We start from the raw sequence: 19,290 nt of genomic DNA, 5'->3' as shown, positions 1-19,290 counted from the left end.
AGGGTGGTCACAAGAAGTTAAGCCACAACAGCTCCACAGCTCCCAGCAATGAAATTCTGAAGTCTTAAACTCCATCTCTTGCGTCATGTAGTCCTGCAGCACCTGTGAAAGCTGTGATCTGGTTCTTCTCCTTTGACTTTCTAGTGCCTTCTACAGAAGCATACAATGCCAATGCTATTTAGTCACCACACATACCTGAGCAAACCGTTTCCTCAGCCATCCAAGGCCAGGAGCCTTCGCATCTCCCAAATTCTTGTACATTTCTTCATACATTTCCTTAAGTTTCATTTTATTCCTCTGAGCTTTTGCCAGTTCATTTCTGACATCCTCAACCCAGTCCTGAAAGCAGATGGAAACAGATGAGTACTGACAAAAACTTGTTAGTGATTTGCTCAGACTGCATTTGGGTTACCCACATGTATTTCTGGTAAAAATGTCTCTACTTTCTAAAGTAATGATGCTTAGTACCACAGTGCCTGGTACAAACTAAGAAAGCCCCCGTGGGGCCAGGAGTGGGATCAAACACTAAGCAAGAGAACTGTTGCTGCAACAGGCTCGCAATGCAAGCAGGGGCACGCAGCAGGGAGCAGGCAAAGGGCACAAGGACTCCAGCAGACAGAAATTGTGGAGGTGGCCACTGACTGTGGTTCAGCACAAAGACGGAGCAGTGTGAGGAAAAGCTCACAGAGCAGCCCAGCATCAGTGCCAGCCTGTTACAGGGAGAACCACTTCCTGCAGCTGTGGCATCTCCACCCTGCACCTTCTTTCTTAAACACAGTGTGGGGAAGGAAGTGGGAAAAGCAGTAACACACTTTACCTTAAAAAGCATTATGGGATTAGAGAGCTGCTCCAGGGAGTGAATAAAATCTTGAACTACTCCTCCTCTGTCCAGCTTGTTCTTGATGCTTTAAAAGAAAGAACTGCATCACAATTCATCAGAAACTGCCACCACCTACCCTGCCAGTAAGCCATGGTACACATCAGCTGCTACATCCATAAACTGGATAATACCATCTGGGGGAGGAGCAGGCATAAATGGGGAGGAGAATTCAGAATTCTCCTGGGCTGTACAAGTGTTAACTACTGGCTGTCCTCACTGTGCAGCTCCTAATTTCTTGTTGATTAAGTGCCCTGTTATAAAAACAGCTGCTTGGTGGGGTAGTGGTTAGCACACTTACAGCAGAAACTGACATTAACAAGATCTATCACGACAGTTATTCAAGGACAATAAAGTTTGTGAAGCACAAACCCTTCCCTTCTGGTTTTAAGCTAATGGTTTTCAGCAAATGCATCAGAAATCTGAGAAAAGGCACGTGGATTACTGTAGTAGTTCTGCAGCACTGTGTGACACAAGTTGACTTTTGCCTGGGGGTTATTGCATGGCAAGGTAGGGCTTGAAGGCCCATGCTGCACACTGAGCGAGCAGAGGAGAAACCAATAGAGAGCTGCCATTTCCCAGAAGATAACGTTCACCCATTTCACTATCCACCTCTGAAATCTTTATTCTGTTCAAATCTCCCTGCTGTCTCTCCTGGTGCTACAAAGTCTCAGTGTCCAAGCAAGCTTCATCTCCATCCCTGATGGGTTTCGACTGTCACTGCTGTAAGGTCGACCTCAGCAGGAGTGTAATCATGCACCAAATTCCCCTTCAGCCTCAAATGAGCAGGAAAAGAAGAAACTTTTGACTAACACAGAGTGACCTGGAGAAAGGGGCTGCTCCTCTGCAATCTTCTAACTTCCTACAGTCTGGAGACTCTACATACTCAATACTTCTGAAAGTATTCAGGCTGCCTACATGAGCATGTCTAATGCTGACTGAGTTCACGCACTGATTCTCCCCGTGCCTTTGAATCAAAGCACAGTGTGCTTGGGACTGCCCCCTAATGCTTCTCTTATGCTTCCTGAAGAAAACATTTTCTTTAAAACAAATAAACCCATCCACACCTGAATAGAAAACACATCAAAGAGCTGCTGATCACAAATTCACCTCGCTACAAACTCCTTGTTCTTACAGCCTCTTGCGGTATCCTTGAAGCAGTAACTCTCACTGCTGATCATGAAGGGGTAGATGATTGCCTGGGGGTAGGTATCTGCAATCTCTTCAACAGTGTGCTGCACAGCCACTGCCTCATCCTTGTCAAGGAGTGCCATCATCTGGCTAATCCAGCCGATGAACTGCCAGCAGGGAACTGAAGAAAGCTGCAAAACAGACATTGCTTTCAATGCTGGTCTTCCTAATGGACACCAAACAGAGCAAACAGAACCAAAACTGCTCTATGTCCCAGCTTAACAGACAAATAAAGCAGAGAACATCAACTACCTTCAGAAAACATCTTCCACTGAAGCAGAGATTAATTACTATTACTACTGCTACTACTATCTAGGTGTCCCACGGTAAAAGTCCATATCACTTTTGAAACAAATAATACATTCTCTTTGCTTGTGATGACAACAAGATGGACTCTGCCTCCTCTTCCCATCTCATTGCTTCCTACCTTTCTAATGGAGTTTAAGTTTAACAGACTGCACCAAAAGAGAGGTGAGTACAGAAAGCATCCAGGGAACTCCTCTGCTTTGCTGGGTGAGTAAGGTTTGCTGGCTGGGCCAGGAGTCAGGTTCTGGTTTACCACTGGAGATCCACTGTGGCCACACCTTACCCACGTCAGCTGTGTTTGCTATGTTTCTGGTTTCTCTAGATAACCTTGCCATATTTCTGTCTCTCTCACACCTTAAGTTCACCTTCCGACAGGGGAGAGGAAGCACCAGCATGACGAAACAGGCTTGAATACACAGGCAAGACAGGAGTGGGCATGAGCCAAAGAGAGCTCAGCTAATCTGTGCCGTGACAGAAGGGAAGGTACATGGCATCCTGACATCCATCAGCAATACAGGAACAGGAAAAGGAAGGGAGGAAGTAGGGTATACAACAAAAGAGATGAAGCTGCAGTAAAGCTATAAAATGAAGCAGGACAGAGAGAGGTGAGAAAAGCAGAAAATGAGCGAAGAAGTTTGTGGTTTTCTGCACACAAGGGGAAGCTTACAGACACAACTCTCTTAATCCTACCCAGCTCTATCAGCCCAATTAGATGGTTCAGAAAAAAGAAGTCAGTTTTTCTCCAGCAGCTCTCAAACTAATATTTGGAATCAGTACAGTGACAAAAATTCAACTTTTAAGAAAAGCTTCTGTCCATGTTAATTATACTCAACAAGACAGAGAAGAACAAGGAACAACAAGATAAAATGTATCTGGTTCACTTGCAGCAAAGCTCACCAGCATAACCTCTCTGCCCATCCAACCCCCAGCTCCCACCTTTTAAATTCCATTTACAGCAACACTGGCTGCCAGGAGAATGGAAGCAGCTCACCTCTCGTGTCACCAGACCCAATGTCTCTGCTGGATATCTTTCAACTATTTGCAGCAGTCGAGGAAACCTCAGCCGGGCTTCTCTGGAGTTCAGTTTTAAAGCTTTTATCATTTTCTCCACCACAATAGCTGGGAATAGCTGCAGATCCTCAGAGTTAATTTCTGGCAATAGATGTTAAACAAAAATTATCAGGAATACCATCCCTTGTTTGGTACCTTTGATCATCTGGAACACTACAAAAACACAATCTACTTCTCACACATTCATCTCTACTATTAAGCATTTTTTCTTCCAGTGCATTTTGTGTTTTCACTCTGTTCTCCCTCCCATCTGTCTGAACTGTGCACACCACCAACACGGGGATGGTCAGGATTAGCTGTATGGGGAAGCTGCATCATGGCTGGTAACCAGCTTGCCTTCAATACAGAGCTGGTGTGCTCTGGGACAGAGCAAGGGAAGCATCTGCTGGATACGATATACAGAGGGAGATGATGAGTGATTCACGAGCACCAAAGCTAGCAGTTGTAAAGGGGATAAAAAGAACAACAGGACTATCAATACTGTTGGACTGGAGGACAAAGTGTTCCATTTAAACCCAAGCTGCGTTGCTCAGGGAGAGCTCCTCCTGGGTATCATAAATGCTCACACAGCAGAGATAAATCCACCTCACACACCCAACTAACCAAGTGAGCCTTCTTCTTCCTTACGCAGATGTTGGTCACAGAAACCAACCAAAGTCATGTACGCATCGATAACTCCCTTCACATCAACATGTTCCATGGAGTGGGACTGCACTTCCTCTTCAGATTTCCTTGCAGCGCTGCTGAAACACTGAAAAGCTCTCTTGTTCAGACCTGCTAACACCTGAAATTTAACCACAAGGGAGAAAAACGTATTTATAAATATTTATACAGTCGTATTGATCGTACTTTTCTAACACAAGTCATGCAATGAAGGATTTTACAAGATTCTTGACGAATGTATGTTTATAAATAACACTGCTGGCATGCGTAACAACCTCAGGCACTGCAACTATTAAACAATAAATAAAACGGGTGGAGAACAAGTTGGAACAACTGAAAAATGCCATACCTGAAATTAAGCAGTTTGCATTTCAGGTGGGAGTGGGACACTACCAGGGTCAGAGTACTGCTTCATGTTAATCTGAAATAAGGCCACGCTCCTTAGCCTTATCCTTAGGAGAAGTACCTGATGTCCCAGTCTGATTCATCTGACATGGAAGAAAGCCTTTACACACATCTTCTGTATTTCCTCACAAAGAATCCTTTTAATAATTACCTAGTAAATGAAGTTTAAGCTTTTGCTCAAGCTTCTACATATGTGAGAAATTAGAATCGTATTCAAAGGAACCTTGTCTTTTTCCACTTTTCTTCAACAACCATAAAAGCCATAAATGATGAATTGATTTTTGCTGTTTAATATTGATACGGTTCATATCTAGGACTCTGTATGGTGGCCTCAAGAATTAACAAAAATAAGTCAGCCATGGTATTTTAAATTCTTACTTAGCACAATTTGACGGATGAAAGGTGTGTGCCAGAGCACAACATGACTCCAGATGCAGCTCAATACACCGTTATGATCTTCAAACATGCACCTCTCCAACAGAAGCAAAGATGACCTGCGTGTGTTCTGTTTCAAACTGAAAACCTTCTTCCCTTTATCACTGGAACTATTCAGATAAAGTAAGCGTAACAGTATTGTTATCAGTATTATAAAGATCTCTATGAGATAAGATAGTCTGATAACAACAGCTCAGAAATGCCCAGCAGAAATAGAAGTAACCTTTGAGTTTTGTGTTCTCAGCTTCCTCTTACTATTGTCATGTGGCTGCACTCCGCACATCTTTCTCCTCCAACCAAAATGCAGGAATGGAGAAATGCAAGAACATTCTCCAAATTAAAATAGCTGCAGTGATGCAGAACTCCAAGAGAGCACAAACCAGCCAGAACAGCAGCCACAGGCTGCTGCTATTCCTGCAGATATCTGTGCTAATAGCAGCGTTTCATGTTCTCTATATCTATCCATATTCTTCCCTACGTATGAACGCAATACTGAAATACCAAAAATCTTCCCGCTGCCCTCCATTTACCTTTTCAGGAGTCCCAGAACTTTCCCCTGACAGTTCCAGTATTTTTCCAGCTTTTACTTCCTCTATTTGCTCAAAGCATCCCGGATCCTGACTAAGAGCACTGGCCATAATGTGATACGTAGTACCTAGCAGAAGATTCTGGTTTCGGAAGGCTATTATGTTCTTGTCAAGGTAGTCTGACTTGGTATCTTCTGTTGGAATTCAAAAACAAAGTCAGCAATTTGAAAACATAGCAGCCTTGTGTAATACACAAAGTGAAGCAAAGAGAATTACCAAGCAGGGAGATGGTTTTTAACACGGACAGCACTCGTTCAGGACAGCTCTGGCTCAGGCTGCAGCTGTGCACGAAGCGGCAGTAGGCACAGTTCCACCTTACCAGCCAGTCCTCCCTCGTTCTGGCCTCTCTGCGCAGGTCCTTCAGAAGTTTCTTGGCAACCGAGAAGCTGTTCTGTGTTCAGATTAAGAGAATTTTCAGATGATGTCTGAAAAGAAAATCTTTTGGCAAACAGACTAAGAGATGGGAGGATTTCAGTAAAATAAGCAAAGTTATGGTAAGATGATGTTGATGCCCCATCCCTGGAGACTTTCAAGGGCAGGCTGGATCAGGCCCTGGGCAACCTGATGTAGCTGTGGCACTTCTGTTCACTGCAGGGGAGCTGGACTCGAAGGCCCTCAGAGGTCCCTTCCAACTCTAAAGACTTTATGATTCCGTGAAGAGAGAGCAGCTGCTCGACTGGTCTCACATTGAAAAAACAGATTTGTGCTAATAGAGAAATTTGAAAATGAAAAAAGCACAGAGTTTGACAAACTGAAGAAATTAAAATAATTTTACCTGCATGACGAAATAGATATTAACTGTTCTGCAGTGCAAATACATATGGACAGTGTAACTCTGTTTATAATACTATTAAGCACATCACTTATGCACTAAGCCTGTGACTGGATGAAACATTTTCTTTTATTTATTCCTTTAGGAGTGGACAGCCTGCAGAGCACTGATGTTGTATTTGGCCATCAGAGCACTTAAAATCAACTCTGTCACTAGCTATAGATTCCTGCAGGATCTCTGAAGACCAGGGAGACTTGGACTTCAATATTATTGGTCTTGTCTCAAGCTTGAAACACCAAAGTAATTGCAAAAGTCAGATCCAAAACAGAATTTCTAAGTCAGTCACCTTTAGCTTTTTAGCTAAATGCTAGAACCGATAACACCAATCACAGTATTAATGAAAACCATGATGAAAATAAAACCCAAAGGAAGTTCTTCGCTCAGAGGGTGTTGACACACTGGAACAGGCTGCCCAGAGAGGTCGTGGATGCCCCATCCCTGGAGGCATTCAAAGCAAGGCTGGATGTGGCTCTGGGCAGCCTGCTCTAGTGGGTGGCGACCCTGCCCACAGCAGGGGGGTTGAAACTCAATGATTTTTGAGGTCCTTTTCAACCCAGGCCATTCTGTGATTCAAAATGTTTCACCATTCTTGATTGAAACAAATGATTCAACCTGAATTTGGTGTGGTTTGTGTTCTTTTATAGAAGTGATCGTTTGTAAATAAGAGCATATTGTTTGGCAGCAAGCATCCCATCCATTAACGACTGAAGATACTTTATCTGCACTTAAGTGTCAGAAACCATCTGTGGATCAAAGGGGCCTTCAGGCACATTTCCAGTAATGACAAATCATTAAGTTTTTAATTAACATTTGTCTGTTGTTTTCCTTCTCTAAAGAGTTCAATTTCTTGAGCTTCTAAAATGACCCAGACAGGAGAATCAAGCAGAGACAAGCTCTGGCCTTATAGAAATGCACACATGTAGGCTTAGGAAGTTTTCAGCTCATATTTTCTCACAAAATTGGAAGCTACCAGACAGTACAGTCACCTGTTTCCTGGCGCTTTCTATCATCTTCAGTTTCATGTTAAATTTGCAGCTTCTAATCATTGAGTGAATATCTTCATCCTGTTGATCTACTTCAATTTGGTCTCCAACACCACTTTCTTCGTCCACCTCCATACTATCATTGGCCTGATCACAGAGAAATTTCTCTTGCAGCTTGTCAAGAAAGAAACACCTGCACAATGACGAGAGTACAAATTGCTCTGGCACTCAGGCAAGGGAATGTACACTCAGAAACATTGAACTTTGACAGTAAAAAAAAAAAAAAAGCAAAGAAGGAATGGCAAATTATAGTGATTACATTCAGCAAAGGATAAATGTACTCCACAAAAAGTCTGAAAGTAACAGCCAGGGACAGGTTGACCCTGAGAGCATTCCAGGATCTTTAATCAATGAGATTTAAGTATTAGAAAATATCCACAAATAGAGTGAGATCTTTTGCTGGTTTGTTCTTTTAAGCATAACTACAACTTCCAAGTTCACCGAGCCATAACTTCTCTTCCAACTTGACAGAAGCATGCTAGGCTGTATTAAATGCAAAGCTGCAATTCAGTATTCACAATGCTGAGACATGTAAGGAAAGCGCTTTAAAATCTGCATTGGAGAAAAAAACAACAGTGACTGTACTCAGCTTCTGAAAACAGAATTGCCACGAACCAGTGCTAAATCCTTTTATTCTACAATTAATCTGATCTAATTTAATAGCATTTCTCATCATGGAGATTGCTACTCAGTGTAGGAGAAAAATCAGAGAATCACCAAGGTTGGAAAAGACCTCCAAGACCATCCAAGTCCAACCAGCCAACTACCACCAATGTTTCCCCACTAAACTATGTCCCTTAGTACCACATCTCTATGTTTCTTGATCATCTCCAGGGATGGTGACTCCACCACTTCCCTGGGCTGCTCATTCCAGCACCTGACCACTCTCTCAGAGAATAAATGTCTCCCAATATCCAACCTGAATCTCCCCTGGCACCACTTGAGGCCATTCCCTCTCATGCTGTCACTATTGGACTCTGGAGCAGGGCTTGGCACTGAATAAAAGCACGTATTTTCTAACTGATTTAAGATGAGACAAAAGTTTTTCTAAAAGCACATAGAACTGTTTAAGACACTGACAACCATTCAAATCAATTCTTTTTGCAACTTTGTAAAGCAGTACACCATCTATTCTTTCTAATATCTAGGATAAGCTATTTCTATATCCATGCTTTCCTGACACTCAGCACAGTAAATTGCAGTGCACAGAGGGTATCAGAAGAGCTGTTAAAGGAACTGTCCCCACAAGAAGTGAAAAACTAGACCTGCACAGGAAGGCTGGATTGGGATGGAGACGAACACCGTGGAAAGAACAGAAAACGCTCACACTTGAAAAAAACATTCCAGTTTCTTTGGAGCTAATCCAAAACAGCCTCTAGAGAAACTTTGTTCTTTCTAGCATCAGTTGTGCAGCAGATTACTGCTCTGATCACCGCAGAGGTCATTAACTCTCTGATAAACATCAGAAGTATGGAGTGTGACAGGGCTCAGCTTCTCTTGCACACTCCCTAATTTTGGCAGTGACCACAAAGTACGTAAGCGTTTTTATTCATAACGGATGGGCCCTTTGGGTTTATTGAGCTAAATACAGCTAACCTACTCAACTACATGCGGGTGTGTTCGAGGGCTGCTGAAGTGGGACAGCTTGACTTCTCATCAGCATTTTTGTACAGTGTATGTAGTTGCTGATGCAAAAAAATGCCTAAAGTAACACTTGCTTCCCTATCAAAACATTGTTACTCCCCATCCGCTTCTGAAGTTCCTTTTGCTTTTCACCACAAGTTAGTCCCACAAAAAGCAAACCATCATAAAGATGTTAAGATCACTTCAAGAAAAGGAATACACTGGATCTGTGACACCTGCCATGTAAACAAACGGTGTTAGAAAAAGCATCTCTCAGAAGTCAACAGGCACACAGAATTAAAGCTCACTGAAAATCTCATCTTACCGATTTGTAATGATATCATCCCAGATGTTCATGGGATCCATTTTAGCATCTGGATATCTGCTTGTCCAAGTTCTGAGAAGCCTCTTCAGGGACTTAGCCCGTGAAGCTAAGTTACCTAGAAATCAACATGGAATACTTTAAAAGCATCTAGATCCAAACAGCATGGAAAAGGCCTAAATCCAAACAAAATATAATATTCAAACCCCCAAAAGTGCAGTTGCATTTCTGAATTTGCATTAAATGTATTATTTCATTCTCGTATTTTTGGTCATTGCTGAAGCACAGCAGATTCAACATGGACAAAGTCAACCATCACTGCAAATCACCAGCTGCAGCTACCTTCCATACAGAGGTATGCTGGAATACAGCAGAACTGTTAAGAAAATTTAATATATTATTATGTTTAAATGCATGGATTTATATTTCATGCCAACCACAGTAGCTATAAATAACATATCTGATCCATCTTTTATCCTTGCTAATTGCTGTTTTCTACCAGAAGAGACCCCAACAAAAACGTTAGTTCATTACTTACTCATTTAACGAGATACTTTTATTAACAGCTAGGCTAATAAAGCTTTGCAAAGTAACACTGCGTTACCTTGAAGCCTCTCTTATACAACTACAATAGTTCTTACTGTCAAGACGACAGTACAAATTCCAGACCTATGCTCCTTCAAACAGGAGTTCAGTCCTGAGTGTGGAAACAAATCAGGAGTTCAGAAAATCAGAACTATTTGATACAGTGAAAACAAAAAAGATTTACTTGTTTTGGTCATAAAATTAATGAAATCCTGTATTTCTGTCAAAGCTTGTACAGACTGCAGTTTGCTCATTCGACTTTGATATAACAAAGTATCAATACTGGAATAGCTCTGAAAGGCAAAAGAGAAGATAAAAAGGTTTCACATACAGAACTTAGAACATGGTCTATTTAATGCTCTGCAAACTTTTCATCTTATGCTACTATAGAATGCGCTCTACAATCAGATCTTCTTTGAGTTATTTAATAGATCTGTAACTTGAGAACAAGTCTGCTTTAAACAAGTATAGAAGCATATTCGAGCTGCTCTCTCTGTCCCCCGAGTTTGGACAGTCCTACAGTCTAGTCAAATCTTGGTAATAGGCAGAAGTTGTAACCTCCCATTTTAATACTCTAGTTTTCAGTTTGTCCTGGGAATAATATAGGCTTCTGAAAAGACAAAGTAAGTAAAATTGCCATTTCTCTGCGCAATTACTCTGAAAACCTTCTAATAGATGAACTCAGCAGAATAAAGCAAATGAGAAAGGGGAGGATGCGTTCCACTGTCTCGCTCAATTCTCATCACTGCAAGCAGTGAACAATGGAAATTTTGTCTTATGATCAGAAAGCACCTAGATTTCACTGCACTTTAGCATTTATCTGAAGAGTATAATCTAGCAGCAGTAACAGCAACAAGTTTTACTATTCGTCAAGTTCATACAGAAAAATCACATCAAGAGTAGCAGTGATTCTTACCTGCATGAAGATCTGCATGCCATTGCCAATGTAATATTTGGCTCTGTCAAAATCATCTTGCAGGATGTAAAGGAGACTAAGCTCTTGGCTGTAATGCATCTCTATCAGAGCTTTCTTCTGCTCTGTCTTCATTGCCTCATCAATGAAAGTCAGCAAAGTCTGGTCGTTTTCTCCACTGAGCAGTAGCTTCAACTTACTGCGTATTATATAGGGCAGATACGTCTCCTAGAAGGTGAAAACATCAACTTTATTATCTGTGGCAGATCAAATAGACACAACCATATTTTGAACTGTTTTCTTCAACTCCCTGAAGATACATTACAATTTGCAAACAGATCACAGGCAGCCTTTTCGGATAGGCCCAGGAAGTACTCAGCAAATTCCACAAGTTTCAGAACCAGTGATCTGCTAACTTTCAAGATGTGCAAGAGAAGAACAGTGTCAGTAGCAGCAATAGTTAATCCTGGTGCTGTACGATCAGCCACGGACTGTAGGGCAAAATTAAACATCCTAAAATAGCAGAAGTAACTGCTTCTAATATTTCTGCATCAGAATCTCTGCTAACTTCCATAATTAAAGTAACCCAAATTACAGCTCTGAATTCCAACCACAATCACGTTACTGTAGGACATCCATGCAGAGATGATGGTGCAATAGCAAAATGATTTGTAAACACCTGATAAAATGGATCACTCCATGTTTTGCTCAGGTCTGGAGGTTTACCACTGTCGATATTAACAGTAGCACAATACTCCAGAGACTTCCACTCTGTGAGGTGGTCATAGCATTCCAGAGATGCAAGTTCCCAGAAGTCTTTCTCTGCTTCAGTTGGTTCCCCATCTTGCCAGTCTTCTTTGGAGAGTGCCTAAGGAATCAATTTAAGGGAGAAGGAAGGTTCTCAGAGTTTAAACTCCTGTCAACTTCTGACCAAGTCACCAGTAACTTCAGAATAATTAATCACCTCTCATAAAAACATTTGTCCATTTACCAGAACGCGACAGCAATATTAAATGCTGAAAATTGAAGCTAGTCAGTATTTTTACTATCAGTATTTACATTCAAATACATTTCAGACACCCATCCTCAGTAAACCTGCCTTTTTGAGAAATCTTTAAAGAAAGGTAAGAGTTTCTTCTTCAATTGTACCCACAATAACTGAGATCTGCCACAAAAACAGGCACTTTGCTCTCACAGAGGTACCATGCCTATGGAGTTTTACTCGTCTGCTTAGGTAAGGACAGACATGAAGCTTTGCAACAACCGGTTAAAGAGCAGCACTCCTTCTGCTCTGTTGTGACTGCTTGTGGCATCTGTTCCCATGCTGTTACAGACTCAGCCATCAATCCAACAAAACAGAAGGACATTTTAAACAATATGCTTGTTCTCTAAATGTTCAATTTTGGCTTCTTAGTTTTAAGCCATGAGAAGGATTCATGAAACAAAGAATTCTTGTTGTCGTTTTACCTCATCATAACATTTAGCTGCTTCAGCATAATCACTCCTTGCTTCTGCCAGCAATGCTTGCTGTGTAATGTCCTTAGTTCCAATCTTACCACTGAAAATACCACGAAGGACATCATAATCTCCCAGGGACCGGTAAAGCCTACCAATAGGGAAAAGGGAAATATTTTCATCAGTCGAGCTGAGGTAAATTAAAGCAAATGTAAACTACTGAGAATAGAATTACAAAAACCCTACACGTTCAATCAGCAATAACATTACTTTTTAAAAAAATACAAGCCCGTATCGTATTTCTTTCATCAGATCATAAATACATATGTAAGCAGACATCCTGTAGGGGATGTTTTCAGGTGAACACTGGAAATTCCTGCAGTTGGAAAGATAGAAATAAGAGGTTCTGGTGCTTCTGATTTTAGCAGTGTGACAGCATGGCCAGGGTGCACATCTAACTGCTCTAATTGAAAGATAGTTATGAACTGACAAGAAATTAAAAGCATATTGAATTCTAGCAAAGGAAAAGACTAAAAGGAAATCCCACAGAAGCTGTGAAGAGACAGCTCTTCACAGGGCAAACCTGACCAGGAGTAACTTATTTCAAGCAAGAACTTACTTAGCGAGCTCAATCCATTTGATGACATCTGGGGGGAGCTCTGTCCTGCCGCGCATCCGCTTTAATGGGGGCTCCTCCACAGGGGACAGTGCCATCAGGGCACGCTCCAGAAGAAGGATACCTACTGGCTGCTGTAGGCTTGCAAGGCAGCTCGTGCTCACGCTAGCTGAATCCAGCTCCAGCAGCTCTCTGTGCTTGTAACTAATTTCCTGTAAGACAAAACAACAGTCGTCTACCTGGTCTAATATATACTGCATAGATGCTGGCAGCTACCTTTCACAGATCACCCATCTGCTATCCTGTTCTTACAGTGTGAGCTCTCGAAAAAGGCAGTAAAATCTCCAGAAGTTCCCAACTCTGACAAAAACGGGAGTGCTTTTCTTGCTGTGTTGCTGCTCTTAGGACAGAGAACAGCAGAGAACAGCTCCTGCACTTCACCATTCTCTCCAGCACTTCACCATTCTCTCCAGCATGAGGACTGAAGCTGACTCAAAATAAGGAAATTGGATGTAATGAGGAACAGTTGCTCTGTATGTACACTTCAACTTGCTACATCTGACAGATCTTGCAGACAGTTCTCTAAACAAACACACTGAAAGTGGCAGAAATGAGAGAGAAATGAACACGTTCAGGGTCTGAATCTTCCCTTCTTTTGGCTGATAGTGTGATGCCTGCTACTCAGCTGCTAGCCACACATTTACCCCATTTAAGCATGAAGATTCTCATGAGACTCATTTATCAGTGCTCATCTAGTTCTGCCTGATTTAAAGACAGCATTTCTGAGATCCTTACCATTTTGAACAATGGTTCAACTACAGAATAATTTTTTTTTTTTTTTGGTGATAAACCCTCCTGGTAACCTGAAGTTTCTTTTTAATAATTTTATCATTATCACCCATACAGACAAGTATATCAGTAAAGTAACAGATAACTTTAGTAGAGACCCAGGTAGGCATTAAAACTTTCATTACAGAAACAGCACCGAATTGTAGGAGAAAAATAAATGTTTGATTCTTGCAAGATGGTATGTGCAAGAATTCAGAATGAAAAATCACTACACAGAAATTGCAGCACGAGGCTGTGAGAACAACTCAGCTACACTGCTTTGATAATGGGAACTGCTACAAAAACACTGGAATATGAATCTGGCTTAAGCAAATTCATTGCACATTTTGCATTGCTGAGACTCCTGCCAATTCTATCTGTACTCAATACAAGAGAGAAAAAGAACAGCTTCTGGTAGCTTCCTGTCTTACAGACCATGTGGATCCCAATGAGGGGCCTGCATATGCTTCAGATGCTATTCAGGCAATTTCAGCTACATGTTTCAGATGTTCCTACATAAGAAATTATACATATATATCCCTCCTCTGCCAACTCTTAGGGGGTTACGTCAGGGATGCAAAGCCAACTGCACAATCTAGAAATCTAAAATAACATTGCTAAGGTAAAACTAAAAGCCCTTTACCAAGTCCACATAGGAAAAGTGTAAGAACTGTGCAAATAAAACAGTATCTGGAGAATACTCTCCCAGATTCACAATTTACAGTCATCATCCTACATCAAAGGAGGTGACTGTATCATTTCTTATCTTCTAAAAGCAGAGAGAATGTTCTTTGCTTCACACACAGAGTTTTGTTCTCTCTCTGCTTGCACCATATGTTCAAGATAAGGAGGAATGGCATCCAAGTCAGCCTGATGGCTGAAGTATTTATATACAGTTATATGTTCTTCAGAGGCTAGGTACTTCTACAGTCTGTATAAACTTATGTTATGGATTTAGCTTCTTTCTCAGTATTTCAGCTGCTTTTTAATCTGTCCTGAAGGCCAACCCCAGAGCACCACAGGCAACTTGAAGATTATCCCTGTAAATGGAAACAGTTCCTTTTATCATCAAGTTACTCTTCTGATGGGATTTTAACCTGTTAGAAGACCACTAAGTGAAAAAATACATGAAAGTGGCAATGAAGCAGGCAGCCTTTCTGACACAAGCCAATTTTATTATGCTGTTGGTATAAAGGAAGGAGAAACTCAGCTTCCAACTGGCTAAGACAACAGAAGTGGCAACCTCTGCACCACATACGCTCACTCCCTCTTCCTCTCCCAGCCCTCTCTCCTAAACAGTATCAACTCTGTTCCACGTTGGGAAAGACTTCCTCTCACAGTTAACACAGGATGCTGAAATACACAAACTGAGTATTGCCTATGTGCTGCTGTTCTTTTTTTGTTCAGAAGGGATGACAATGAGATGCTCCCGGGACTGCTATAGAGTCCACATTTTTGACTGATAACTTACCTGGTTTTTTGAATTTTGATCTCTCAGGTAAAAATGTAGCCCCACACTAAAGCGTTTTTAATAGAGTCTAACAGAGAGCACAGTTCAACACCAATAATGGGAATGAGGGAATATGTCAAAAGGGAATATTAACAGATAGCTATTGTGAGATGCTGGCTCAAAAAAATACCAAGACAGCCCAGAAATATCCCCATAGAATTTGACCTTTTATGCAGCTGCACAGAAGAAAGTAAACAACAAATTACAGTTTCTCAGATGTGTAAACACAAGTACTTAGAAGCAGTTTGTCACTATTTGAAAAGCCAGTCTTAACTAGATATTCCTCCTGTATTATGAATGACATCTAACATCAGAGAATCTAAACTTCTGTAACAGAAAGAGGAAACTACTATTTGTCACTCAAAAAGAAAAAAAAAAGATTGAGAGATACAGCTTTAAGATCAACACAGATGACATGAAACATTAAATACAGCAACAATAGTTATGTAACAGTGCTTGGACAAGCTTTTTTAACCTCTAAAACTTGGGGTAGAATATGTAGTTCATGAACAGTTCCAAGCCAGCATATTCTTATAGCATTAGAAGCACAGAAGGACACAGAAACAAAGCGGAAAGGTGTGAGTTCACTGTTCAGTGATGGAGCTGCAGTGCACACCCACTCAGTCTTTGGCAGAAACAAGTCCTGCCCTCATTAGTAAAAACTGCTGGACAACTACCTCAGAAGACCTAATTGAAAGTGCTGCTGAAAAATGAAAAGAGATGCTAACAACAATCCGACAGCTACTGCTGTGCTCAAGATATTAAAGTATTCCCCCATAAGCACTTCCCAGAAACGGAAATGTTAGCTCCACAACATCTACATAACCTTTTCAATTGATCTACAAAGAGTCCAGCGGAGGGCTACAAAGATGATAAAGAGTGTGGAACACCTCCCCTGTGAGGAAAGGCTGAGAGACCTGGGTCTGTTCTGCCTTGAAAAAAGATGACTCAGAGGGGATCTGATCCACATCTATAAACACTTAACAGCAGGAGGCAAAAGGACAAGGCTAGGCTCTTCTCTGCAGCGTGTGGTGATGAGGGAAAATGGCCACAAACTGAGGCATAGGAAGTTCCACACAAATGTGCATGGGAATTTCTTCACAGCAAGAGTGACAGAGCACTGGCATAGCTGCACAGAGAGGTGGTGGAGTCTCCTTCTCTGGAGATGTTCCAGACCCACCTGGACGCCTACCTGTGCAACCTGGGCTAGGGAGCTGCTTTGGCAGGGAGTTGGACTCCATGATCTCTAGAGGTCCCTTCCAACCCCTACAATTCTGTGATTCTGTGAGGGGGTGAAGTCCACCCTCAGTAAGGTTGCTGATGATGGAGAGCTGGGAGGAATGGCTGACACACCAGAAGGCCGTGGTGCCATTCAGCAGGACCTGGACAGGCTGGAAAGTTGGGTGGAGAGGAATGTGATGAAGTTTAACAACAGCAAGTGCAAAGTCCTGCACCTGGGGAGGAATAACCTAATGCATCAATACAGGTTATGGGCCAGTGTGCAGGAAAGGAACTCTAAGGGGAAGGATCTGGGTGTCTTGGTGGACAACAGGCTGGCCACAAGCCAGCAGTGTGAGCTGGTGGCCAAGAAGGCCAAGGGTATCCTGGGATGCATTAATGAGAGCATGGCCAGCAGGTCAAGAGAGGTGATTTTGCCCCTCTACTCTGCCACAATAAGGCCACGTCTGGAGTACTACATCCACCTTTGCCTATATTTCAGTAACATCTACTGCTGGTTTTATCACACGCTGAGACAGATTCATTTCATTATATTCCACTACTTTCATGTCACAGACTAAGATTTACCTGGATGCATGCAATGAATGGTGGGAAGTAAGAAAGGCTTGTACTAAGGAAATGATTGAAGTTCTTCAGCAGCTTCTGGATGATGACTTTTTTCTCTGAAGGAATTTTAGATTTTTCCACCTCATGAAAAATTCCACCAAACAAACTGCTGAAAAGCTGCTTTGCAAATGTTGGATCTCTCTGTAAATCATAAGAAAAGCAATACAGTCACTGAATTCTGCTGCGGCACAGTAAAGTAATAATTAAATTAAGAAACATGAACCATCCTGTAACCTGGCTCCTATGTGGATGCTGTTTGAGAGTAGAAAAATTGCTCTGGTGTGCCCAGCTTCTATACTAGGAATGATTTCAAACTTTCTGTACAACAAATTCAAACTGTCTTAGTTCTTCTACATGAACTGGAAGACAAATGTAGGTTTCATGCCAGGGTATTAGTGGTCAGGAAAGAATTTAAAGTTTTTACATATTCACAATTCCTGCTACAGGAATCAGTTACTCAACATCATCTTATGGACATCATCACAGTCAGTGAAGAAGGCCTCAGGAGAAATAAAAAACCTCAGAAGACATCAACATGTGAGGAAAATCCAGCCCCAAACACTGAGCTAGTAGGGAGAGATATATGGACATAAATAGTGTCATCTGAGATTTAAAGGCATTTCTTCAACCTAGAAACACACTTGCAAATGTACTACAATCCCATACACTGGTCTATCACAGGACTGGTGTTTGGTCTGATTCTTGATCTAATGTTGTACGGATAACTCATGATTGCACTACTTCACCCTTCTAACAGAAATAAGAGACCATCAAAAGGAATTAAATACAAAGATAATAAGGAATACTGTGACTTCTCAAACATTGCAAAATAAAAGTTCAGCTTATAGTTTCTGCCATTCCCAGATAAGGAGGAATATTGGATCAGCTTTACTGACTTGTCTATGTCCAGTTCATCTACAGCAACTTCACCTTTACTTTTACCACGGCAGTCATGTGACAGAACGGAAGTGACAATTTTGTTATTATGCAGCAAGACGTTCTTTCCCAATAACGTCACTTAAAAACCACAATGTTTCTCAAGCCCAGGAACTCAGAGGCAATGACAGCTGATATCTCAGCTCCTTTGTGTTCAATTGCTCAGGTGAGGCAACTTAGAAGGCATCTTGTCTTCTCACCACACCAGCTCAGGGGTAGGAGAAACACTGTCCCTGAAAACAGGCTCTTTGAAAGCACATCATGGTGGCTGACAGGAAAACAACAACTCAATTTTGAAAGCAGTTGCCCAACCACATATCGTTGTTCCTACTAAAATAAACAACTTCAAAATGGCATTTGAAAAGCAGACAGACCTGGGCGAGGCCTTGTAGAGGGGCAATCAGGCTGCAGTGCTCAATCTGGATGTCAGGAAGGTCTCCTACACGGTAACTTCTGTACAAAGTAACCTGGCCATCAAACTTCATCTTCAGCTCAGATTTCATCTCCTGCTCATGTTAAAAACAATAAATAAATGAGCAATTCATTTGAAATGCATTGCTCATGTTAAAAAAAAAAGTCTTATTAATTAGAAAGAGATGTATCTGGACAAGACATAATAAGCAAGAGTATTTTTGAAGTGTTCTATAAGCTTCTGTCATGATTATTAAACAAATACTTTAAACCTGAAATATAGTTAAATGCAAAATAATCCTAGTCAAGAACTCCAAAGCCTCTTCCACAGAGTTACTTCAGCCATTAACTTTTAATATTAATGCCCTGTAGTTCCTGCTTCCACACACATAATACTGAAGTGTTTGGTTTTTTTAATATATATTTTTTAAAAAACAGAATAATTACTATTGAAAGCCAGCGAGCTATTACAGTGTAGTAAATTACTGTCTGCCAGCTGAGTCACACCATTCGATTAGATGAAGGTTCTCAGAGCCTGGCCAAACATGAGCAAAGTAACATGAGTGACTGTTTTATTTCTCACAGTGGGATAAGAAGGGAAAGGAAGGAGGATATTTGGAAGAACCACTTCTTAGTCAAACTTAAACCTAATGTAATAAAACTTTTGTAAAATAGTTGTTAAAAAGCAGCCTTGCCTGTTGCTGAGGCTTGAAAAAATACCTTTAAATTGAACAAGAATTACTAACATATATAGACACAATCTCTTTTTCTTTTTTTTGCACAGACAGGCTATAAAGTAATCAACAGTGACTTTAGAGCCCAGAATTTTACTTGTA

The 19,290-nt window shown here is 41.3% G+C and overlaps 1 protein-coding gene across 1 annotated transcript in view; it reads right to left on the bottom strand.

The window, feature by feature from the left end:
• The window catches only part of PRKDC (protein kinase, DNA-activated, catalytic subunit), an 80,275-nt gene that overhangs the window by 11,843 nt on the left and 49,142 nt on the right, over positions 1-19,290 (bottom strand). Inside the window, exons 61-76 of the mRNA XM_065751955.1 lie at positions 18,418-18,549; positions 17,069-17,248; positions 12,928-13,136; positions 12,321-12,459; positions 11,533-11,721; positions 10,857-11,081; positions 10,125-10,233; positions 9,359-9,473; positions 7,354-7,543; positions 5,752-5,926; positions 5,479-5,669; positions 4,049-4,229; positions 3,366-3,526; positions 1,988-2,199; positions 818-905; positions 201-339 (exon numbers count right to left, since the gene is read on the bottom strand). Of these exons, the coding sequence (XP_065608027.1) occupies positions 201-339; positions 818-905; positions 1,988-2,199; positions 3,366-3,526; positions 4,049-4,229; positions 5,479-5,669; positions 5,752-5,926; positions 7,354-7,543; positions 9,359-9,473; positions 10,125-10,233; positions 10,857-11,081; positions 11,533-11,721; positions 12,321-12,459; positions 12,928-13,136; positions 17,069-17,248; positions 18,418-18,549 (2,635 nt within the window). The remainder of the gene's footprint in view (positions 1-200; positions 340-817; positions 906-1,987; positions 2,200-3,365; positions 3,527-4,048; positions 4,230-5,478; positions 5,670-5,751; positions 5,927-7,353; positions 7,544-9,358; positions 9,474-10,124; positions 10,234-10,856; positions 11,082-11,532; positions 11,722-12,320; positions 12,460-12,927; positions 13,137-17,068; positions 17,249-18,417; positions 18,550-19,290) is intronic.

This window comes from Cyrtonyx montezumae, unplaced genomic scaffold, assembly GCF_038088225.1.
Source record: "Cyrtonyx montezumae isolate F1298 unplaced genomic scaffold, pur_monq_1.0 scaffold_8, whole genome shotgun sequence".
Lineage (NCBI taxonomy): Eukaryota > Metazoa > Chordata > Aves > Galliformes > Odontophoridae > Cyrtonyx > Cyrtonyx montezumae.
Note: the sequence above shows the minus strand (reverse complement) of the source record. Positions and strands in the feature narration are given on the sequence as shown.